At 46.0% G+C, this 25,631-nt stretch overlaps 1 protein-coding gene across 2 annotated transcripts in view; it reads right to left on the bottom strand.

Annotated features, from left to right (window-relative positions):
- Positions 1 to 24,984, bottom strand: part of LOC132396285 (sialic acid-binding Ig-like lectin 10) — a 31,666-nt gene extending 6,682 nt beyond the window's left edge. Inside the window, exons 1-3 of one of the 2 annotated variants that reach the window (XM_059973812.1) lie at positions 24,880 to 24,984; positions 14,941 to 15,324; positions 1,207 to 1,602 (exon numbers count right to left, since the gene is read on the bottom strand). In XM_059973812.1, the coding sequence (XP_059829795.1) occupies positions 1,207 to 1,602; positions 14,941 to 15,324; positions 24,880 to 24,940 (841 nt within the window). In that variant the 5' untranslated portion in view covers positions 24,941 to 24,984. Of the gene's footprint in view, positions 1 to 1,206; positions 1,603 to 14,940; positions 15,325 to 24,547; positions 24,667 to 24,879 lie in introns of those variants that run through there. The other variant, XM_059973811.1, reaches the window with a different exon arrangement.
- Between the last annotated feature and the right edge of the window lie 647 nt (positions 24,985 to 25,631).

Here is a 25,631-nt window from a genome sequence, read left to right as displayed (position 1 = left end):
TCTTCAGAGATTGTCTGCCTGGTGTCAGTGGTCACATAACCAGAATTTGTGATCTGCACCAGCTGCTTGTATGACCATCCACCACCTGATCCCATGGGTTCACGTGACCCTGATCGGGGGCGAAGCAGGGGCTACACCTCTCCCAAGGGTAAAGTGAAGATGAGTGGAGGGAAGGAGTGACTTACACCTCCCTTGGTAAAGACGTATCTTCACCCTGACACCCTGTTATACATTGCAATACATATTAATTAAAAACTGTAAATTTCAATAAGAAATATATACCTACATGTATAATTTTAAATTAAATAAGTAACACAAAAGAGGGAAAAATAGGGAAGAAAGTGAGCTGGTCCTCACTTTTCTGATTGTCCATTCAGAAATCCGACGGCAGAAAGGAAGAAGCTCTTCCTGAAACGTTGAGTGTGCATCTTCTCTGGGAAGCTTCCTGATCCTCCGTTAGAACTCCACTCATTCCTCCCAAGCTCAGGCAAGGCCCCGCCAGGGGGTCCATTGAAGTTCTGGGGGCCGCCCTGTGTGAAGGACCGTCTGAGATGGAGTTGTGGTGGGGAAATGGAACTCATCACCAGCTGAGGCTGGGAGTGGCCGATATAACATTCATCCCTGGAGTCTGGACACAGAATACAATGGATGCTGGAGGTTCCGACCCATCCCTGAACACTGCAGAAGATGCCGAGATGGTGTGGGAGAGAGCAGAGGCCTCTGTGGACGTGCTGGAGTCCGTCGTGGGTTGGGGACAGGCCCCTCCCATCGGTGCTGCCTTCCTCTTTTGCTCAGTGCTGCCCCCAGTGTTCACTTAGTGAGAGACAAGCTGGACCAGGACAATATCCAATCTACCATCCAGCTCCAAGCCAGACCACTCAGGAACTTGGGCAATATTATGTCTTTTTGTGACTGTATGCTTTTCTGCCTCGTAACGATGTGTACTGTGTGCTGTTGCTACTCTGCTTTACACTTTGTCCTGGAGGAACACTGTTTTGTTTTGCTGTATGCACGTGTGGCTGATTGACAATTAAACTTGAACTTGAATGTGGCGACGGGTTCTTTTCCGGGTCTGATCTACAGTCAGATCTCACTCGGGGACAGACAGATAAACTCGGGGGTGGGGATTGATTAGAGAAAGGATAATGGTAGCAGGCTTCCCCCCACCCTCCCCATACCCTGCAGAATCTGTCAGTGGTTTCTTACCTGGGGTGACCTGCAGCTGGATCTCACTCTGGATCACATGCATATATGGGGGTTTGACGCGGTCTCCGCGAGGCCAATGATAATAATCATGCTGGCTTTTCCTGAACTCAGCCAGACACAGGTAGCTGTGACTGTCCTCCACTCTCAGCTGCTTTATCCTGGTCGAGGCGTTTCCCAGCTCTGGGTCCCCGACGAGCTTGTACCGCGTCACTCCGTTTTCCACTGCCCACGATCCGTTTTCATAATGCCTGAAGGTGACGATGTGTCGGTAGGGATCCTTCCTCATCCACGTCACCGTGTGTGCGGTGAGGTTCTGCGGGGGCCGTGTGAACACACAGGGTAACGTGGCCGAAGCTCCTTCAGTCCCGTTCAGCACTGGAACACTCTCGCCGGGAGCTGAGGGAAGGACAGGTGCCTGAATATATCAGTTAACCCCCACCAAACATGTTTAACCACTGACAAAATTTCCAGCCAACAAAGCAATAAATACTCCCCTCCGTGACCACCCAAAGGAAAAGACCCCCACATGTGTCTCACTCATTGCAAACTGTTCAAACTAGGGAAACTCTTTCGAATATAAAACAGCCCCATCGGACTGGAGGCAGAGAAGCCTAAATCTCACACCACCACGTTCAGGAACAGCTAATTCCCTTCAGACATTCAGTTGTTGAACCAATTGACACCATCACTAATCAGTGGAGTGTAACAAGACCAATCAGTACAGTCTAACAACACCAATCAGTACAGTCTAACAACACCAATCAGTACAGTGAAACACTGGCCATTACAGTGAAACAGCACAGATCAATACGCTGTAACAACACCAATCAGTACAGTGTAACAACACTGATCAGTACAGTATAACACCAATCAGTACAGTGTAACAACACTAGCCATTACAGTGTAACACCACCAGTAGGTACAGTCACTGTACGACGTCACTTCAGTGTAACAACACTAATCAGTACAGTGTGATAACACTAATCAGTACAGTGTAACAACTCTAGTCAGTACAGTGCAACAATACTAATCACTATAGTGTGAATACACTAATCAGTGCAGTGTAACAACACTAGTCACTACTGTGCAATAATGCTAATGACTGAAGTATAACAACATTAACCAGTACTGTGTAAGAACATCAGTCACTACATTGTAACAACACTAGTCACTGTAGTGTGACCACTCTATTCACTAAAGTGTAATAACACTACTCACTGCAGAGTAACATCTCTAGTCACAACAGCATAACACTAGGCATAACAGTGTCATAGCACTAGTCACTACAGAATTATAACACTACTCAGTACAGTGTAAAAACACTAGTCACTGCAGTATAACAACACTAATTAGTACAGTGTGACAACACAATCACCACAATGAAACAACACCAGTCAGTATTGTATAACAACACTAGTCACTATACTGTTACAGCCTAATCAATACAGAGTAATAATACTGATCAATACAGTATAACAACACCAGTCAGTCCAGTGTAATGGCATTAGTCATTAACTTATTAACTTAGCTGTGGGAATATTTTGCATTATGAGCTGTGTGTGATGTGATACCGTAGATGTTTTCTGGGTGCATTGTGCTCCAGAGGAACGCTGTTACATTTTGTTGTGGAGATGTACAGTCAGATGACAATGAACATGATCTTCATCTGTACTTGAATCTCTTCTACACTGAATCCACTCCAGTGTGATACTTACCTTACTGAAAGTGTTCAACAACCTGAGCTGGTGTGTTTGACAGAGAATTCTACAGTGAATCCTCTCCAGTGTAATACTTAATGTACTGAAAATGTTCAACTTTCTTATGTTTTGTGAGTGCACCTTGATCCGGAAGAAGGTGGTTTCACTAGAACACTAGAATACTACAACACAGTACAGGCCCTTCAGCCCTGGATGTTGTGCCGACCCATATATTCCTTTAAAAAAGTACTAAACCCACACTACCCCGTAACCTTCTATTTTTCTTTTATCAATGTGCATGTCCAAGAGGCTCTTAAATACCCCAAATGTTTTAGCCTCCTCCACCATCCCTGGCAAGTCATTCCAGGCACCCACTACCCTCTAATAAAAAAAAACTTACCCCAATGTCTCCCCTAAACTTCCCTCCATTAACTTTGTACATATGCCCTCTGGTGTTTGCTATTGGTGCCCTGGGAAACAGGTACTGACTATCCACTCTATCTATGCCTCTCATGATCTTTAGACCTCTATCAAGTCCCCTCTCATCCTTCTAAGCTCCAAAGAGAAAAGTCCCAGCTCTGCTAACATTGCCTCATAAGACTTGTGTTCCAATCCAGGCAACATCCTGGTAAATCTCCTCTGCACCCTCTCCATAGCTTCCACATCCTTCCTATAATGAGGTAACCAGAACTGAACACAATACTCTAAGTGTGGTCTCACCAGAGATTTGTAGAGTTGCAACATGACCTCTCTACTCTTGAACTCAGTCCTCCTATTAATGAAGCCTAGCATCCCATAGGCCTTCTTAACTACCCTATCAACCTGCGCAGCGACCTTGAGGGATGTATGGATTTGAACCCCAAGGTCCCTTTGTTCATCCGCATTCTTAATTAACTGACCATTAATCCTGTACTCAGTCTTCTGGTTTGTCCTTCCAAAATGCATCAACTCACACTTATCCGGATCGAACTCTATCACCGACCTCCAGGCAGAATACTTTCCTTCCACTACTACCCTCTGCTTTCTTCTTGTAAGCCAATTTTTTATCCAAACAGCCAAGGTTCCACTGATCCCATGCCTCATGACTTTCTTGATGAGTCTCTCATGGGGGACCTTGTCAAATGCCTTGTTAAAATCCATGTAGACCACATCTACTGCCCTACCCTGATCAATTCCTTTTGTTACCTCTTCAAAAAACTCAATCAGGCTTGTGAGGCACAACCTTCCCTTCACAAAGCCATGTTCACTATCCTTGAGTAGACTGTACTTCTCCAAATACTCGTAGATCCTATCCTTAAGAATCCTTTCCAATAGTTTTCAGACCACTGACATAAGACTCACCAGTCTATAGTTCCCAGGATTCTCCCTATTACCATTTTTTTGTAATTTTTTTATTGAAGTTCATCATCAAACAAACATTTCCATAAGATGTATTTCAGACATTGTGCATATATATCATATAATCATATATATCACAAATCACATAGTATTTATCTGAGGTATACCCTTATAGAAAAGAGAGGAAAGAAAAAACAAGCAAAAGGAAAAAAACCATGTATAACTAGGGAGTGATCTTTTTTTACAACATATTCATGAGCTTTGGAAAGCCGAGCCACACTGCATCCAATTTTTCATCCAGGCGGTGTACGATGTGCTTCCAAGCCCATCAAACCTGCACACATGGGGCAAAGCAGAGCCATCAGTGTGCTCACTGTGTTCCAAGCGAGGAACCCTGGAGCACATCCTCAGCAGCTGCACAAGAGCACTAGGTGAGGGACGGTACCGATGGAGGCATGAAGACCATCACTGAAGCCATCAGCACAGGAGTGGAGTGGGCAAAGCGGTCCTGACCCTCCAAGCAGACCATTGCCTTTGTAAGAGCTGGAGAGCAGCCAATAGCCGCCAAAAGAACATCTGCAGGTATCCTGACCTCTGCAAGAGACTGGCAGCTGTTGGTGGACCTCGAAAGGCAGCTGAATTTCCCCAACCATATTGCTGCCACCACCCTGTGACCTGACATTGTCCTTGTGTCTGAGCCTACGAAGCTGGTGGTGATGCTGGAGCTGACAGTCCCATGGGAAGATCACTTGGAAGAGGCCTTTGAAAGGAAGCTATCTAAGTATGCAGGACTGGTCAGCAACTGCCAGCAGGCTGGATGGAGAGCAAGGTGTCTCCCAGTGGAAGTTGGTTGTAGGGGATTTGCAGCCCATTCCTTAGCCAGAGCCGATGGCAATTTGGGCATCGAGGGAGAGAGGAAGTGGACAGCCATCCACAGTACCACCGATGCGGCAGAGAGGACCTCAAGGTGGCTGTGGCTCAAGAGAGTGGAGCCATGGAGTCATGTGTAGCTAGCCATCTGGACACAAGCTGGGGTCTGATCAGCCCCGGCTGGGTCACCTGGAGGAGGGTGTATGATGTTGAAAAACCTGAAACACCCGATGATTCCAGGAACATCACTGATGATGTGTCCAGAAGCATCAGTAGATGTATGTACACGGATTGATTTGTGAGAATAAAATCAGGCCTATGAGGCATTATGTAGTTAAACCATTTTTCCCAGTATGAATCAAATTGTTCCAGCTTATGATTAACAGATGCTGTTATCTTCTCCATTTTGTAAATGTCCATTGTAATTTCCATCCATGCATTTAAAGTTGGGCTCTCCTGTGATAACCATTTCCTAGGAAGAGTCTTTTTACCAGCCACCAACGGTATATTCATTAAACGTTTATCTCTTTTCAACCATTCTTGAGGTATATATCCAAAATATATGATCTTTACTCTCTAAGGATATTTCACATTTAAAGGTGTCTTGAAGGGCATTGTGTATCCCCCTCCAATAGTCTTTGATAACAGGGCAGTCCCAAAAAATATGATTTGCATTTTGATTTCCACAATTTCTCCAGCAAACAGGGAGGTTACTATCATAATGGGATTTCTGAGAGGGTGTAATAAAATATCTTATCAAGTTTTTCCATCCAAACTCCCTCCATTTCTGTGAACTGGAACACTTCCATTGATATCTCCATATTGTCCATTCTTCCTCAGATATAATTATCCCTCCTTCCTTCTCCCATTTTGTTTTAATGTATGAAGTCGAATGTATTTTAAGATTTGACAACCCCTTATGCATGCTTGAAATGATTCGACTACTATTATCTGAATTATATGTTTTTCTAAATAGCTCTATCAAGCATGTACTTGCCTTGGTTATATTTTTAAGCATCTTATTAACATATTGTCACATCTGTAAATACTGATAAAAATCTTGTTTTTTCTGTTTCTCTTTAAGCATTTCAAAACTGAACAGTGTTCCTTCTTTTATTATGTTGCAAAGAACTGTTATTCCTTTAGCTGTCCAGCCCTTAAATCTAGCATCCAATTTATTTGGTGTAAAATCCGAGTCATATGCACACCATTTAAGAATTGCAATATCATCCTCTAGATTATATTCCATATTTGAAGAATCAATTTCACCCATGGGTTATCAATAGTATTTATGTACCTTTGCAGGGTGTTATCAGCCAAAATTGCTTGTATGGGGATCAGAAGTGCCCGCTCCTCAATGGTTTTTCCATTGAGTGTCATACGATGGGTTATACCAACATATCACAGCTGTCAACAGTGCTGCAAAATAATAATCTTTAAGAGAAGGTGGGCCCCATCCCCTCTTTTCCTTTGCTAATTGCAAAGTTTTGAGACTAACTCTAGGCCTTTTACTCTGCCAAATATACCTTGATAACATCTTGTTCATTGAATTGATTTTGATTCATCTCTATTGGTAGGGTCTTAAAGAGATATAACAGTCTGGGCAGTATATTAATTTTAATAGACTCAATCCTTGAACTTCAACTGAAAAAAGGAATCTGGTTCCATCTTGCCACATCTTCCTTACTTTTTTTTATTTAAAGGCTGATGATTACATTCTGATAATTTTGCCAAATCTTTTGGCATAATGATGTACAAATATTTGAAAGACTCTGTGTGCCATGTCCAGGGATATCGACTTTCAATTTCTCTTAGTGGGCTATAGTTATATGAAAGTAATTGGGTTTTATCTATGTTGATCTTGTATCCTGATAATTGACTATATTGTTCAAAGGATTGCACTAATTTAGGTAAAGAGTATGTTGGTTGCCCTAGGTGGATCCCTATTACCTTTCTTAAACAAGGGAATTACATTTGCCATTCTCCAATCCTCCGTCACCTCCCCTGCAGCCAAGAGCATTCAAAGATCATAGCTAATGCTCCTGTGATCTCTTCTCTCACTTCCTTCAGCAACCTGGGGTATATCACATCCAGCCCTGGGGACTAATCAATCTTGATGTTTTTAAGAAGATCCAATACTTCTTCTTCCTTAATCTCCACATTGTCCAGCACACAGGCCCACTCTACTTCGATCTCATCCTGATCAAGGTCCTTTTCACTTGTGAATACTGAAGCAAAGTATTCATTTAGGACCTCCCCAACCTCCTCCGCGTCCAGGCACATGTTGCCTGCTTTATCCTTTAGGGGTCCCACCTTCATTCTTGTCACCCTTCTGTTCTTCACATATGCATAGAACACTTTGGGGTTCTCCTTAATCCTACATGCCTAGGTCCTCTCATGCCCCCTTCGAGCTCTCCCATGTCCTTTCCTAAGCTCCTTCCAGGCTACCCTATATTTCTCATGAGTCCCTCCTGCTTCCTGCTTCTTATATCTAACATATGCTTCCTTCTTCCTCTAGACGAGTTGCCTCACGTGTTTTGTCAGCCACGGTTCCCTTTTCCTACCATTTTTTCCTTGTCTCAGTGGGACAAACCTATCCTGAACCCAGCACAACTGGTCCCTAAACTTCTCCCACATTACTTCTGTGCTTTCACCCTTGAACATCTGTTTCCAATTTACTCTCGCTAGTTCCTACACCATCCCTTCATTATTAGCCCTTACCCAGTTAAGCACTTTCCCATTTTGTCTGTTTTTATCCTTTTCCATAGCTCTGCTGAAGCTAAGGGAGTTGTGGTCACTCTCACCAAAATGCTCCCCCACCAAGAGGTCTGTCACCTGACCAGGTTCATTACCCAGAACCAGATCCAGTTAAGCCTCTCCTCTCATCGGCCGGTCCACATACTCTGTCAGGAATCCTTCTTGAACACACCTGACAAATTTAGCCCCATCTATCCATCTTGCAGTCAGGAGGTGCCAGTCAATAGACAATAGACAATAGACAATAGGTGCAGAAGCAGATCATTCGGCCCCTCGAGTCTGCACCGCCATTCTGAGATCATGGCTGATCATTCACTATCAATACCCAGTCCCTGCCTTGTCCCCATATCCCTTGATTCCCCTATCCATCAGATATCTATCTAGCTCCTTCTTGAAAGCATCCAGAGAATTGGCCTCCACCGTCTTCCGAGGCAGTGCATTCCACACCTCCACAACTCTCTGGGAGAAGAAGCTCTTCCTCAACTCTGTTTTAAATAACTGACCTCTTATTCTCAATCCATGCCCTCTGGTACTGGTCTCTCCCAACATCTGGAACATATTTCCTGCCTCAATCCTATCAAATCCTTTAATTATCTTAAACGTTTCAATCCGATCCCCTCTCAATCTCCTCAATTCCAGCGTGTACAAGCCCAATCTCTCCAATCTTTCTGCGTAAGACAGCCCTGCCATCCCAGGAATCAACCTAGTGAATCTACGCTGCACTTCCTCAACTGCCAGAATGTCCTTCCTTAAACCTGGAGACCAAAACTGTACACAATATTCCAGGTGTGGTCTCACCAGGGCCCTGTACAAATGCAAAAGGACATCCTTGCTCTTGTATTCAATTCCCCTTGTAACAAAGGCCAACATTCCATTTGCCCTCTTCACTGCCTGTTGCACTTGCTCATTCACCTTCATTGACTGGTGAACTAAGACTCCTAGGTCTCTTTGCATTTCTCCCTTACCTAACTCTACACCGTTCAGACAATACTCTGCCCTCTTGTTCCTGATTCCAAAGTGGATAACTTCACATTTATTCACATTGAATGACATCTGCCAAGTATCTGCCCACTCACCCAGCCTATCCAAGTCTCCCTGTATTCTCCTAACGTCCTCTTCGCATGTCACACTGCCACCCAGTTTAGTATCGTCAGCAAACTTGCTGATATAGTTTTCAATGCCCTCATCTAAATCATTGACATAAATCGTAAAGAGCTGTGGTCCCAATACAGAGCCCTGTGGTACCCCACTAGTCACCTCCAGTCAGTCCGAGAAACACCCATTCACTGATACCCTTTGCTTTCTATCTGCCAACCAGTTTTCTATCCATGTTGAAACCCTGCCCCCAATGCCATGAGCTCTGATTTTACTCACCAATCTCCTATGTGGCACCTTATCGAATGCCTTCTGAAATCTAGGTATACAACATCCACTGGCTTACCCTCATCTAACATCCTTGTTACAACCTCAAAAAACTCCAACAGATTAGTCAAGCATGATTTGCCCTTGGTAAATCCATGCTGGCTCAGCCTAATCCTATTTCTGCCATCTAGATGTGCCACTGTTTCGTCCTTAATAATGGACTCAAGCATCTTCCCCATGACTGACGTTATGCTAACAGGGCGATAGATCTCCATTTTCTCCTTCCCTCCCTTCTTGAAAAGTGGGATAACACTAGCCACTCTCCAACCTTCAGGAACTGATCCTGAATCTAAGGAACATTGGAAAATGATTACCAATGCATCCGCAATTTCCTGAGCCACCTCTTTTAGAACCCTTGGATGCAGACCAAACGGACCCGGGGATTTATTAGCCTTCATTCCTACCAGTCTACTCATCACAGATTCTTTCCGAATGTCAATCTGTCTCAATTCCTCTGATATCTTATGACCCTGGCCCATCCATACATCTGGGAGATTGCTTATGTCCTCCCTGGTGAAGACAGATCTAAAGTACGCATTAAATTCTGTTGCCATTTCCCTGTTTCCCATAACAATTTCTCCCAATTCATTCTTCAAGGAGCCAACATTGTTCTTAACTATCTTCTTTCTCTTCACATAGCTAAAAAAAGCTTTTGCTATCCCCTTTTATATTCCTGGCTAGACTGAGCTCATACCTGATTTTTTCTCTCTGTATTGCTTTTTTAGTTAAGATCTGCTGTTCCTTAAAACTTTCCCAATCATCTGTATTCCCACTCATCTTAGCCCTGTCATACTTCTTTTTCTTTAATGCAATACAATCTCTGACTTCCTTTGTCAACCACTGTGGCCCCTTCCCCCTCTTTGAATCCTTCCTTCTCATTGGAATGAACTGCTTTTGCATCTTTTGTATTATGCCCAAGAATATCTGCCACTGCTGATCCACTGTCTTTCCTGCCAGGGCATCCGCCCATTTAACTTTGGCCAGCTCTTCCCTCATGGCTCCGTAGTCTCCTTTATTTAATTGCAACACTGACACCTCTGATCTGCCCTTATCCCTCTCAAATTGTAGATGAAAACTTATCATGTTATGATCACTACATCCTAATGGCTCCTTTACTTCAAGATCACTTATCAATTCCTGTTCATTACACATCACCAAGTCCAAAATAGCCTCGTTCCTGGTTGGCTCAAGCACAAGCTGTTCCAAAAATACATCCCTTAGACACTCCACAAACTCCCTATCCTGGGGTCCAGCACCTACCTGATTCTCCCAGTTCACCTGCATGTTGAAATCTCCCATAACGACTGCATTACCTTTAGCACATGCCAATGTTAACTCCCTAATCAACTTGTACCCAATATCCATGCTACTGTTTGGGGGCCTGTACACAACACCCATTAGGGTCTTTTTACCCTTACTGTTCCTCAGCTCAATCCACACAGACTCTACTTCCCCTGTTCCCAAGTCACCTCTTGCTAAGGATTGAATCTCATTCCTCACCAACAGGGCCACCCCACCCTCTCTTCCCATATTTCTGTTTCTACGTTAGCACGTATACCCTGGTACACTCAATTCCCAGGCCTGATCCCCTTGCAGCCATGTCTCCGTTATCCCAACAATATCGTAGTTCCCCATTTTCATCCGAGCTTCAAGCTCATCTGTCTTATTTCTGACACTACGCACATTCAAGTATAGAATTCTTAGCCCATTCCTCCTCTCTTTGTTTAAAACACTGTCTACTGTACCTAACCCAGCTCCTTGAACTTCCATCGGGCTAATTGCACCCTGAATTTTGATGACCTTCTCAAGATCACCCAAACCTTCTACACATTTAACCCCATGCTCCTTCTGACCAACCCTCTTGATCTGGATCCCTGCCCCCTGCACATCTAGTTTAAACCTCCCCCCCCCCCAGCAGCACTGGCAAACACTCCTGCAAGAATGTTAGTACCCCTCCGGTTCAGATGTAGACCGTCCCTTCGAAACAGATCCCAATGTCCCTGGAACAAAGACCAATTATCCAAAAACCTGAACCCTTCCTTCCTGCACCATGCTCTCAGCCTCGTATTAATGTGCATAATCATTCTATTCTTCGCCTCACTCGCACGTGGCACAGGTAGCAATCCCGAGATTGTCACCCTGGAGGTCCTGCCTTTCAGCTTCACTCCTAACTCCCTGAACTCTCTAAGCAGGACCCCCTCACTCACCTTACCTATATCGTTGGTCCCTACATGGACCACTACATCTGGGTTCATGCCCTCGTTCTCAAGAATAGCCTGCACCCGATCTGAGATGTCCCGGACCCTGGCACCAGGGAGGCAACATACCATCCGAGACTCCAGATCTGCCCCACAAAATCTCCTATCTGTCCCCCTAACTATAGAATCCCCTAAAACTATCGCTCTCTTCTCTTCCCTCCTCCCCTTTCTAGTTGAGGGTTCAACCTCTGTGCCAGAGGCAGGACCACTACAACTCATTCCTGGTAGGTCATCCCCATCAACAGTATCCAGTACGGTATACTTATTGTTAGTGGGAATGGCCGCATGGGTGCTCTGCTCTCTCTGCCTGCTCCCCCTGCCTCTCTGGACCGTCACCCATCTGCCTACTTCTTGGTTTTTTGGTGTGACTACCTCCTGATAACTCCTATCTATCTCTGCCTCTGCCTCCCGAATGATCCGTAGTTCATCCAGCTCCCGCTCCAACTCCCTAACTCGGGCTGATAGGAGCTGCAGCTGGACGCACCTCTTGCAGGTGTGGTCATCAGGGACAACTGTGTTGACCCTGACTTCCCACATACTGCATTCGGAGCACACCACTCCCCCATACCTGAACTGGATTAATAGAATAAGTCTAAAAAGCACCTAGCGACCTTACCTTCTTCCCCTCAGCGAACAATCACACAGGCTTACCGAAGTCCCCTTACGCCGAAGCCCACTTAGCCAAAGCCCAAGACTCTGCTTCCACAGACTCCGCTGCCCGCTCTGAAAAGATGTCCTGCCTTTTAAAGTGCGCGCTCGACGCACAACGCACATATTCCCACAATATGAGGGAAGTTGAAATCACCCATAACTACAACCCTGTATTTCCTGCACCATTCTGAAATCTGCCTGCTTATCTGCTCCTCATTGTCCCAAAGGCCATTTGGGGGCCTATAGACTACTCCCAGCACAGTGATTGATCCCTTCCTATTTCTGATTTCCACCCACACCGACTCAATGGACACTCCCTCTGCAGCGTCCTCCCCTCTATAGCCGTGATACTGTCCCTGACCAGTAATGCGACCCACCCCCCCCCCCACTTTCTACCTGCCGTCCTGTTCCTTTTAAAACACCTAAACCCTGGTACCTGCATCAGCCAATCCTGCCCTTCCTCCAGCCAAGTTTCAGTAACGGCCACAACATCGTAGTTCCATGTACTGATCCATGCTCGAAGTTCATCCCCTTTATTCCTAATACTCCTAGTATTGAAATAGACACATCTCAACCCCTCTAACTGGCTACATTTATGTTTTGTCCCCTGCCTGTCCTTCCTCACCAACTCAGAACACATAGCATCATGCCCTTGTACTTCTACCCTAATCTCTGCACTCACATTCTGATTCCCACTCCCTGCCAAACTAGTTTAAACCCTCCCCAATAGCTCCAGCAAACCTGCCCGCCAGGATATTGGTCCCTTTCCAGTTCAGGTGCAGCCCATCCTTTTTGTACAGGTCAGACCTTCCCCAGAAGAGATCCCAATGATCCAGAAATCAGAACCCCTGCCCCCTGCACCAACTCTTCAGCCACGCATTCATCTGCCATAACTTCCTGTTCCTACCCTCTCTGTCTCGTGGCACAGGCAGCAGTCCCGAGATTACCACCCTTGACGTTCTGTATCTGTATACAGTCAGATGGCAATAAACTTGACCTTGATTGCCGCTTTTCTGATGCAACGCTCTGTGCCTGTGTTGCTACGGCAACTGGATTTTCACTGCACCTGTGCAGACACGTAGGCAGACGTGCAATGAAAATCGTCCCTGCAGCAGCAAGTAAGTTCAGTTCCACTCCGCTCATTACAGGAAGGATGAGGAAGCTTTCGAGAGGATGTAAAGGAGATCTACCAGGATGCTGCCTGGACCAGAGAGGATGTTTAATGAGGAAAGGTTGAGCGAGCTGGAGACTTTCTCTTGGGAGTGAAGAAAGATGAGAGGCGACTTGATAGAGGTGAACAAGATGATAAGAGGCATAATCGAGCAGACAGCCAGAGACTTTTCCTGGAAAGTATTGGGGGGATGTCAGAGGTCAGAGTTGACTTTTTAATGAGACACACAAGACACACAGGAGACACACGATGCCAGAGGCAAGGAGGACACTGGTGAGCTTTGTGTGCTCATGACGAGGGTGGGGTTTCTGCTCACAGTGTGGACAAAGGAACGCTATCGGTGTGTTTAACCCTCGACTGGGTTGATAGCGTTTCCATGGAAACATTCCCCTTTTCTGTGGTCACAAGTTGGTGACTGTAAGTTTCGGGAGCAGGAGGACGACGTGGAGGATCGGCATCTGCAACGGCATTTGGAAGACAAACCCACTCTCCATCTCTCTCTCCAACTCCACTCAAATCAAATTCCAGAACTGAACTGATTACTTACCATACCACCATAAGACTGTATCATATAATCTCCTGAGCTGGGAAGCTTGGGATCCTTATTTACTTATATATATACACACATATACTCTGTGTGGTGAACTACATATACCTGTCTGGACACACCCCTCTGCTGACTGCTCCTCTGGCTCCTCCCACAGACCCCTGTATAAAGGCGATTGGAGGCACTGCTCCTCCCTCAGTCTCCAGGATGTTGTGTGGTTGTCTCTTGCTGCTAATCGTGGTCTCTTGCAGCTAATAAAAGCCTATCGTTCGCCTCCTGTCTCCGAGAGTTATTAATGGTGCATCGCTCTGCTAACCTGTTTACCTTATTTTGTTTTGTATTACTTTATTCCCGTAATTACTAATAAAATAGAGTTTATAATGAAAGTCTCAGACTCCAGGTGTATCTGTTTCTGCTGGTTCTTTTTAACCTGTTACGGGGTACGTAATACGGGTAAAACAATATTGTTATGGAAACAGCAATGGAGAATCCTTCGACATCTGAGTGTGACGGTATTCCTGAGTCCCACTCGGGAATTGTATGACTGACAGCAGTGAAAACCGAGAGGAAGCTACTGACACGATGAAGGAAGCCCTGAATGCTGTCAGAGATGGAGGCCCTTCATTGCTGACTGAAATGGCAGCAGCGTCACGGACCGGGGAGAGAGGGGGAGGGAGAGAGGGAGACAAAAAGAGTAAGTGTGTGTGCGTGAGAGAGAGGGAGGTAGAGAGACACGGAGACTCTCAGACAGGTACATGGATGTTATAGAAGTGGAGGGCTATGTGGGAGGCAAGGGTTAGATTGATCTTGGAGCAGGTTTAAGGGTCAGCACAACATTGTGGGCTAAAGGGTCTGTATGGTGCTGTTGTTCTATGTGCTAGTGCACATGACAATCACATCTATTTGACATGATTATCCTGCAAAATGTACTTGCAAATTATGAATAAAATAAGTTTTCAGGGAGATAAAATGTGAAATGATTAGTGTAGATTTACAACTCAATGCTTAAACATCGATCCTCACCTCCCACAGACAGATTTGTTAGAAGCACCGTTCGAAACTTGCCAACATTGAGCTCCACCCGGCACCAATACCGACCACCGTCACTCCGGTTCAGTCGCTCCACCATTATCGAGGCATCTCTCCGACTGAGGTTCCCCACGAATCCGAACCGCCCTCCTCCAGCCTCCTGTGTCGTTGTATCGCACCAGGAGCGGCCAGAACCGGGATATGTGCAGTTAAACACCAGTTTTTTAGCACCTGGTTCCCCTCTGTACCAGATCACGGAGCCGTTCAGTGCGACACCAGGAGGTGGGTGGGTGAAAGTACACGGTAACACAGCGGGAGCCCCTTCCTCCGCAGAGACCACATCAGCGCCGGACATTGACCAACCATATATCGAATCGTCTGCAGAGAGAGAGATAGTGAGAGTGTATGTGAGTGAGTGAGTGAGTGAGTGAGTGAGTGAATGAGAGAGAGAGAGAGAGTGTGTGTGAGAGAGAGAGGGAGTAATTGAGAGACAGTGGATGAGAGAGAGAGGGAGTAATTGAGAGACAGTGGATGAAAGAGAGAGGGAGTGAGTGAGAGAGGGAGAGAGAGTGTGTGCATGTAAGTGAGGGAGATAGAGAGATTTGAACAACAAACAATCTGCTGAAGGAATTCAGCTGGTGTAGCTGCATCTGTGGGTGTGAAAGGATGTTAAAGATGTTGGTTTGCATCGGGACTGATAGAGGAGTTGAGAGGGGTGAGACAGGAGTCTGAGGCGATTGAGGATTGCGAAGGGGTGAGACAGAATACTGTGAGAGATGGACTGAGGAGGGTGAGATAAGAGTCTGAGGTGATTGAGGATTGAGGTGGGGTACAAGGTTAAGGGCAGGTTGTGCTGGGTAGGGAGGGGAAGGGGGATGGGAGATGTGGTAGGTGGTGAAAGATGGAGAAGAGGGAAGGAAAGGAGATTCAGATGGAGAGAGGTGATTGTAATCAGTTGTTTGAGGGAGGGCCACCAAGGACTCACTCTCCAGCCTGATACTCTGAGATGAGAATGGGACCCACTGGGGGAGATGCGTCTGGCAGGTGGAATCAGGTCAAGAGTGGGGAAGGTGGGGAATGTGGGTGAAAATCTGAGAAACAGACCTGGAGTTTCACTACAGTCACGAGTGGATCTTCAGATGTCAGTGGGCCTGACGACCATCAAACCAGGGGAGTGGGTTACAGACTGGGCCCTGACATGGGGGAGGGGAATCAGAATCAGCTTTAATATCACCGGCATCTGTCGTGAAATTTGTTGTTTTGCCACAGCTGTACAGTGCAAAGCATAAAATGAAAACTATTATTTACAATAAATATATATAAAAGTTCAATTCGATAAGCAGTGCAAAGGTTTTGCTGTTGTCCGGGTGAGCCAAGGCCACGTGAGAAGCCAGTGAGATTGCATCCACTGTGGACCTGTTGTGGTGACGGGCAAATTGCCATGGGCCCAGGCTCTTCCTGAGGCAGGAGTGGATTCCAGCCAAGACCAACCTCTCGAGACATTTCATGGCAGTAGATGTGAGTGCCACTGGGTGATGGTTGTTAAGGCAGCTCACCCTGCTCTGCCTGGGCACCGACCGGTCTGATGTCACCCTTTTGAAGCAGGTGGGGGCCTCTGACTGCAGCAGTGAGGGATTGAAGATATCCTTCATCTTTCCCAACAGTTGATCGACACAGGCTTTCAGCGATCTTCCAGATACACCAGCAGGGCCTGACAACTAAATGATCAGTAATGGATAGTCAGGACTGGGAACAGGCTGTGATCCATAGGAGGGTCCAGACTGGGGGGTTTATATGTGCAATAATGGATACTCAGGAGTGGGCTACACGCTGCGGTTGGTGCTGTAGAGACCGGAGTGGGGGTTACGTCAGAATCAGAATCAGATTTAATATAGAAACAATAGAATAGACAACGAGATTGCATCACTGGCATATGTCATGAAATTTGTTGTTTTGAGCAGCAGTTCAAGGCAATGTATAATAATAAAATCTATAAATTGCATATAAAATAAGGAAAAGAAATAAACAAGTTGGGCAAAAAGAGTGAAAAAAATACTGAGGAAGAGCTCATGGATTCATTGACCATTCAGAAATCTGATGGTGGAGGGGAAGAAGCTGTTCCTGAGTCGGTGAGTGTGTGTCTTCAGGCTCCTGTACTCTGGCAAATTTCTACAGATATACCTGCTGAGTGTTCTAACTGGCGGAGGGGAAGAAACTGATCCTGAATCGGTGAGTGTGTGTCTTCAAGCTCCTGTTCCTCCTCCCTGATGGTGGCAATGAGAAGAGGGCATGTCCTGGGTGCTGGGTCCGTAATGATGGATGCCGCCTTTTTGAGGCGTTGCATTTTGAAGGTGTCCTGGGTGCTGGGGACACCAGTGCTCACGATGGAGCTGACTGAGTTTGTAAGTTTCTGCTGGTCTTTCTGATCCTGAGCAGTGGCCCCACCAGACCAGACGGTGATGCAGCCAGTTAGAACGCTCCCCAGGTATCTCTGTAGAAATTTGCCAGTGTCCCTGGTGACAAACCAGTTCACCTCAGATTCTTATTGAAATATAGAGCGTTACAGGCTGGGGTCGAGTCAGGGTTTCGGGGGTTTGTCATTGTCGTCTGTTCCCTGGGGCCGATGGCTTTTACAATCCTGCCACTTCATTTTCAGGTGGGGAAGTGATTGGAGAATCGGGGGCACCGGTTACGGAGAGGAGAGCTCTTGGAATTAACTCGGAGTGACGGAACAGTTGCAGCATTCAGGAGGACATTCAGCCCATTGAGTTCATACTGGCCCTGTGTAATAACAACCCAGCCAGTCCCTCTCCCCTCACCATCAGATTCTGGCATCTTTCACCTTCCTTTCCAGTCCTGGTGAAGGGCCCCAGGCCAAAATATTGACTGTTATTCCCCTCCATAGAAGCTGCCTGAGCTGCTGAGATCCTCCAGCATTTTGTGTGTTACTCACGTTGTGGTAGATCGTGATGTCAGAAGTTCATTTTTATTACCTGATAATGGGAAACAGAATGGCTCCGTGAACCTCAGGCACCTGGTGAGCCAGGGAGGGAACAACCGGGATTTCTCAGTAGCAGATGATCATAGATTTACTGTATTTAACACGAGAACATAGAACACAGAGCAGTAGAGCACAGTCACAGGCCCTACGGCCCACAATGTTGTGCTAAACCAATTAAATTAGTGACCAACTAAACTAAACCCTCTGCCTGCACAACATCCGTTTCAATATCCAAAGTCTGTTCATGTGCTGATCTAAATGTCTCTTAAAAGCGCCTCATGTATCTGCCTGTAACACCTCCCCAGGCAGAGCATTCCAGTCACCCGGCACTGTCTGTGTGAAACATTTACCCCTCAGATCCCCTCTAAACCCCTTTCACCTTCAACGCAGGCCTTTGGTATTAGACATTTCAACCCTGGGAGGAAGATACTCTCTGTCTGCTCTCTCTGTGCCTCTCATAATCTTACAAACTCTATCAAATCTCCCCTCAGACTCTGTCGCTCCAGAGAAAACAACCCAAGTTTATCGAACTTCTCATTACAGTAAACGCCCTCTAAACCAGGCATCATCCTGGTGAACCTCATCTGTACCCTCTCCAAAGCCTCAACATGCCTCCTACAGTGGGTGACCAGAACTGTACACAATACTCCAGATGTGGCCTAGCTAGAGTTTTATAAAGTTGTAACATAACTTATTGACTTTTGCCTGGGTGGAGGAGGGGAAAGGACACCGAGAATAAGAATCAAGAGGTTATGGTCATTGAGGGGGATCTCATTGCAACCTATTGAATATTGATAGGCCAAGATGGAGTGGATATGGAGAGGATTGTTCCTGTAGTCGGTTTGAATATTGATAGGCCAAGAGAGAGTGGATGTGGAGGAGATTGTTCTTATAGCCGGTTCGAATATTGATAGACCGAGTTAGAGTGGATGTGAAGAGCATCTTTCCTATAGTCATTTGGTGGAAGAACATCTGAGATTCCATCGGCGGGGGGGGGGGGGGGCCTCCATCCTGACAGCATCAGCATCGATTTCTCCAAGTTCCAGTAATTACTCCTCCCTTCTCTCTTCTCTCTGATATCATTCCCATTCTGGTTACTCTCTTGTCACTCCTCTTCTCCTCACCTGCCTATCACCTCCGTTCCCCTCCTTCTATCTCACCTGGTCTCACCTCTCACCACCATCTTGTACTCCTCCCACTCCCCTCACCTTTGTATATTGTCTTAGAACACAGAACATAGAAATTTACAGAGCATTACAGGCTCTTCATACCACAATGTTGTACCGACCATTGAAACCTACTGTAGACAATGCCTGGAATTTCCCTAGCGCATAGTCCTCTATTATTCTAAGCTCCATGTACCTACCTAAGAGGCTCTTAAAAGACCCTGTTGTACACTTTCATCACCGCCACCAACAGTGCATTCCTCGCACTCACCACTCTCTGTGTGAAAAACTTACTCCTGACATCACCTCGGTACCTATTTCCAAGCACCTTCAAACTATATCCCCTTGTTTTAGCCATTTCAGCCCTGGGCAAAAGCCTCTGGGTATCTACAAGTTCAAAGCCCCTCGTCATCTTATACACCTCTATCAGGTCACTTCTCATCCTCGGTCACTCCAAGGAGAAAAGGCCAAGTTCACTCAACGTATTCTCATAAGGTACACCCTCCAATCCAGGCACCATCCTGGTAAATCTCCTCTGCCCACTCTCTATACTATCCACATTCTTCCTGTAGTGAAGTGACCAGAACTAAGCACAGTACTCCAAGTAGGGTCTGACCAGGGTCTTATAACGCTGTAACATTACCTCATGGCTCTTGAACTCAATCCCACATCTGATAAATGCCAACACACCATATACCTTCTTAACAACACTATCAACCTGCACAGCAGCTTTGAGTGTCCAATGAACTCGGACCCAATGATCTCTTTGATCCTCCACACTGCCAAGAATTACCATTAATAGTATATTCTGCCATCATATTTGACCTACCAAAATGAACCACTTCCCACTTATCCAGGTTGAAGTCTTTATGCCTCTTCTCAGCCCAGTTCTGCATCCTATCAATTTCCCACTGTAGCCTCTGAAAGCACTTCACACTATCCACAACACCTCCAACCTTTGTGTCATCAGCAAACTTTCTAACCCATCCTTCTACTTCTTCATACAGGTCACTTAAAAATTACAACGAGGACGGGAGCCAGTACAGATCCTGGCGGAACTCCACAGTCCACCGACCTCCATGCAGAACATGGACCATCTACGTCACCCTTTGCCTCCTGTGGTCAAGCCATTTCTGGATCCACAAATCAAGGAAAAAAACACCCAGTAGAGTTATTGCCCCTTTCTGTTTGTGACCTCCACCCACACTAACTCCGTAGACCATCCCTCCATGACTTCCTCCTTTTCTGCAGCCATGACACTATCCCTAATTAGCAATGTCATGCCCCCACCTCTTTTGCCTCCCTCTCTGTTCTTTTGGAAACATCCAAAGCCTGGCATACTCAGCAGCCATTCCTATTCCTGAGGCATCCAAGTCTCTGTAAGGGCCACAACGTCAATATATTGATCCAAACTCTAAGTTAATCGGCATTGTTTATGATACTCATTGCATGAAAATAGACACATCTCAAACCAAAAGGCTGAGTGCATCTTTGCTCTAACATCTGCCCATCCCTCCTCACAAACTCACTACTGTCTCTACTTGTGCTCCAACCTCCCCATCCTCTGCCGCTTCACTTCGGTTCCCAACCCCCTGCAATTCTAGTTGAAACCCTCCCCAAAAGCTTTAAGAAACTTCCCCACCAGGATATTGGTCCCCCTCAGATTCAAGTGCAACCCGTGCTCTTTGTACACGTCATGCCTGCCCCAGAACAGGTCCCAAAGATCCAAAAATCCTTCAGCCACACATCGATCCTCCATCTCATTCTATTCCTAAACTCACTGTCGTGTGGCACAGGCAGCAATCCCGAGATTACTATCTTTGAGGTCCTGCTTCCCAGCTCCCTTCCGATCTCCCTGTATTCTGTCTTTAGGACCTCCACCCTTTTTCTGTCTTTGTCGTTGGTACCAATATGTACCACGACCTCTGGCTGCTCACCCTCCCATTTCAGGATATTGTGGACTGCCCCCGTCCTTTCCAGCCCAAATCGATGACTGTATATTCCTCTCAGTAGTTGATGCCTGATCTGCTGAATTCCTCCAGCATTTCCTGTGTGTTACTCCACAGGGCACAGCTTCAGCTTAGAGGGACGTACCTTTAGAATGGAGATGAGGAGGGATGTCTTTAGCCAGAAGGGGTTGAATCTGTGGAATTTATTGCCACAGAAGTTTGTGGAGGCTGTCATTGGGTGTATTTAATGCAGAGGTTAATAGGTTTTTGACTTCTAAAGGCATCAAAGGTTACATGCAGAAGGCAGGAGAATGGAGTGAAGAGGGATAATAAATCCTTCTAAAATTTCGAGTTGCTACAGTAATAGTGGATAGTGTTACGCTGTTACAGAGCCAGCGACTTGGATGGAACTTGATGAAAGGTCTTGGCCCAAACCTCAACAGTTTATTCCCCTCCATAGATTCTGCCTGACCTGCTGTTTCTCCAGCATTTTATGTGGCTCTGGATTTCCAGCATCTGCCAAATCTTTTCTGTTTGTGCTTTTGCATGGAGCCAGCCTGAGGTCAATGGGCAGAATGGCCTTTTAAAAGGGCTACAACCAGCGCTCAATGCCATCAAGCAGTAAAACCTCTCGTTTCAATGCATTTCAGTGGAATCTGTGACAGTTTTGCAAACATCAATGTTTAGCTTCCCCAGATCTAACCGCACGCCTGGAGATCTTGCATCCTTTACAGACAGGGTAAATGCAAGCAGGCTTTTTCCACTGAGGATGGGTGGGACTACAAACAGAGGTCACGGGTAGAGGGTGAAAGGTGAAAATTTTAAGAGGAACTCAGAGGGTGGTGAGACTGGAATGAGCTGACAGTATAAGTGGTGCATAGAGCTCAATTTCAACATTTAAGAGAAGTTTGGACAGGTACACTGAAAGAATATGGAGGGTTATGGTCCCGGTGCAGGTCTATGGGAGTTGGCAGATTAAATGGTTTCAGCATGGCCCAAATGGGCCAAAGGGCCTGTTTCAGTGCTGTACTTCTCTATGACTCTATAAACAACAAGGCTTCATTGGGAGGTTGAGATGGGGATCCAACTATGACCATGTCGACCAAGACAGAGTTACTTACATTCCCAGAGCAGAACTGACTAATATGAGAGGGTCTAATATTAAGTTGACTGGCAGAAAGTATAGGGAATAAGTTTTTGACAGAGTGTGGTGGGTGTGTGGAACATCCAGGTGGTAGTAGAGGCTGAGACATTATGGACACTTAGATAGACACATTGATAAAAGAGAAATGGAGGGTTACGTGGGAGGGAAGGGTTAGATTGATCTTGGAGCAGGATAAAAGATTGGAGCAACATTGAGAGCTGAAGGGTCTGTACTGTGCTGGACTGTCCAGTGTTCTCTGCATCCTTTTGGTATTCAATAGATGGCCACAAGTGTGAAGCAGAACAAAACCATTGTTACTCTGGATCCAATGCAGCACAAAAATATAATAAAGTAAAGAGCACAATAATAATAACACAATAAATATAAACACTGTACATATGATAGTTTCTATACATAGGTTGATATATAGATTGACAGATAGACTTTATGTCCATAAAGTGACTCCAGCCTCAGGAGTGTCTGTACTTCAGGTGACTGACAGGAAATGATAAAGTTGTCATTCATATGGAACTTTATGTATATACAATCAATCCACGTATATAAGCTGTCTAATGTACTAATACTTACTGTGTTCTTTAGTATTATAAATTATTATGTTATTCTTCTTCAACGTCAATATAACATCCCAACTCTGTACTCAATATGTCTTCACCAACATCTTGTACAACTACAACATCACACAACCCAGGACAACAGTAACCACATGAGCACCCAGTCAGTACTCCCTCCTTCCACCGCCAGCGCACAGTGGCCGCGGTGTGCGCCGTCTACAACACGCAACGCAGTTACTCGCCCTGCTATTCCAGCAGCCTCCACCTCTCCACATCAGGGTATCGGGTGGATGTGAACACCACCACCCGCTGGCTCCCCTCCCAAGTATATTCATTTACTGAGACTCAATGCAGAATAGGCCCCCTCCGGCCTTTTGAGCCGTGATGCCTAACAACCCGAGCCTAATCACGGGACAATTCACAAAGACCAGTTAACCCACCAACCAGTAGATTGTGGGAGAAAACCAGAGCACCTGGAGGAAACCCATGAGGTCACAGGGAGTTCAGCGTTCAATGCATATATAGATTATATAACTTTGAGATTTGTCTCCTGACAGGCAGCCACAGAACAAAGAAACCCAAAAGAACCCGTCATTGCTACAGTCCTGATAGATAAGTTACAGAACCTGGGCCTCAGTACTTCCCTCTTCAACTGGATCCTCGAATTCCTAACCGGAATGTCACAATCTGTGCAGATTGCTAATAACATCTCCATCTCACTGACAATCAACTGGTGCGCCTCAAGGATGTGTGCTTCGCCACTGCTCAAGTCTCTCTACACCCATGTCTGTGTGGCTCAATCACCATCTATAAATTTGCTGACAATACAATCATTGTTGGTAGAATCTCGGGTAGTGATGAGAGGGCGTACAGGAGTGAGATATGCCGATTAGTGGAGTGGTGTCGCAGCAACGAACTTGCACTCAACGTCAGTAAGACCAAAGAGCTGACCGTGGACTTCAGAAGGGTAAGACGAGGGAACACAAACCAATCCTCATCAAGGGATCAGAAGTGGAGAGAGTGAGCAGTTTCAAATTCCAGTGTGTTTCAAAACATCGGAGGACCGAACCTGGTCCCAACATGTCGATGTGATTACAAAGAAGGTACGACAGCGGTTATATTTCACCAGGAGTTTGAGGAGATTTGGTATGTCATGTAATAGTCTCTACAGATGTACGGTGGGGAGCATTCTGACTGGCTGCATCGCCGCCTGGGATGGGGGGTGGGGGGCTACAGCATAAGATGGAAGGAATCTGCAGAGAGTTGTAAAGTAACTGGGCGCCATCATGGGCTCGAGCCTCCGTAGTTTCCAACACATCTTCGAGGAGTGGTGCCTCAGAAAGGCAGCATCCATCATTAAGGACCCCCATCACCCAGGACATGCCCTGTTCTCGTTGCTACCACCAGGCAGGAGGTACAGGAGCCTGAAGACACACATTCAGTGATTCAGGAACAGCTTCTTCCCTCTGCCATCCGATTTCTGAATGAACAATGAACCCTGAATACTACCTCATTACTTTTTTATTTCTGTTTTGGTGCTATTATTTAACTACTTTATACACATATATACACTTACTGTGATTCAGTTTTTCTCTGTTATTAGGAATTGCATCGTACTGCCGCCACAAAGTCAACAAGTTTCACAACATATGTCGGTGATATTAAGCTTGATTCTGATTCTGAAGGCCGTCGAACAGCCAATGTGCAAAGGGGAAAGATCGTGAAAACAATAAAAATAAGCAAATAGCATTGAGAACTGAAGAACGTACAGACAGCGGCGAGAATTGAACCTGGGTCACAGGGAATGTAAAGCATCACGCTAACCACCACACTACAGCTTCGCTCCAAATTCATCACCACCCAGGCTTGGAATTGTGCCCGGCCTTTAACTGGGATCAAACTTGGACGTCTCTTCCCAATAGTACTGGGGTTCATCGTCACCAGAAGGCAGTCCAGCCTAGCACTCAGGGAAGGACAGGGTCCGAACGCCAACCCTCCACGGGCAGAACCAACGTCCAAATAGATCGCGCTGCGCCACAAAGTAAAACGAGCCTTTAGGAGAGAGACAACGGGGAGACAGGGGACAATGGAAAACACCTACTGTATCCCCGGACTGAGACGGACAACAGGACGGTGCAGAGACAAACCCGGAGAGAGAGCATTTCCAGCGCTTCAGTGTGGAGTCCTCTCACACTTCAGTTCTTTCTTCATTCTCTCGCTGAAATACAGAAGCTGCTCGATTTGCTGCTTCACTTCCTCAAAAAAATTCTCAGCCACTGTCGAAGTTAGTAGCTGGCAGGAAGTCATTTCAAACACAGTGCACTTTCTCATGACGGTAGTTACAAACTCTTCGCATTTACTGGAAGCAAATTTTATGCGAGTACGATGCTGTGGGAAAGTCTTAGGCACTTACATATATATAGCTTGGTGCCAAAGACTTTTGCACAGTCCTGCAGTAATTTGCAAACACCAGATTCTGCAAGTCCAGAGCAACACACACAAAATGCTGGAGGCACTCAGCAGGTCGGGCAGGAGGGGAGTGAACAGTCGATGTTTCAGGCTGAGACCCTTTCATTTCGATCCTGAAGAAGGGACTCGGCTCGAAACGTTGACTCTGGGCTCTTGTCACTAGATGCTGCTTGATCTGCCGACATTAGGGTTAAGATGAGGGTTGAAGTGTCCAATACCAGAGGGCATTGAAGGTGAAAGGGGGGTAGGCTCAAGGGGGCCGTGAGGGGTAAGTTTTTTACTCAGAGGGTGATGGGTGCCTGGAATGCCCTCCCTGGTAGGGTGGTGAAGGCAAATACATTGGAGGCTTTTAAGAGACGTTTGGGTAGGTGCATGGGTGTGAGG

Source organism: Hypanus sabinus, chromosome 7, assembly GCF_030144855.1.
Source record: "Hypanus sabinus isolate sHypSab1 chromosome 7, sHypSab1.hap1, whole genome shotgun sequence".
Lineage (NCBI taxonomy): Eukaryota > Metazoa > Chordata > Chondrichthyes > Myliobatiformes > Dasyatidae > Hypanus > Hypanus sabinus.
The sequence above is the reverse complement of the archived record's forward strand: the minus strand, read 5'-3'. Positions and strand labels throughout refer to the sequence as shown.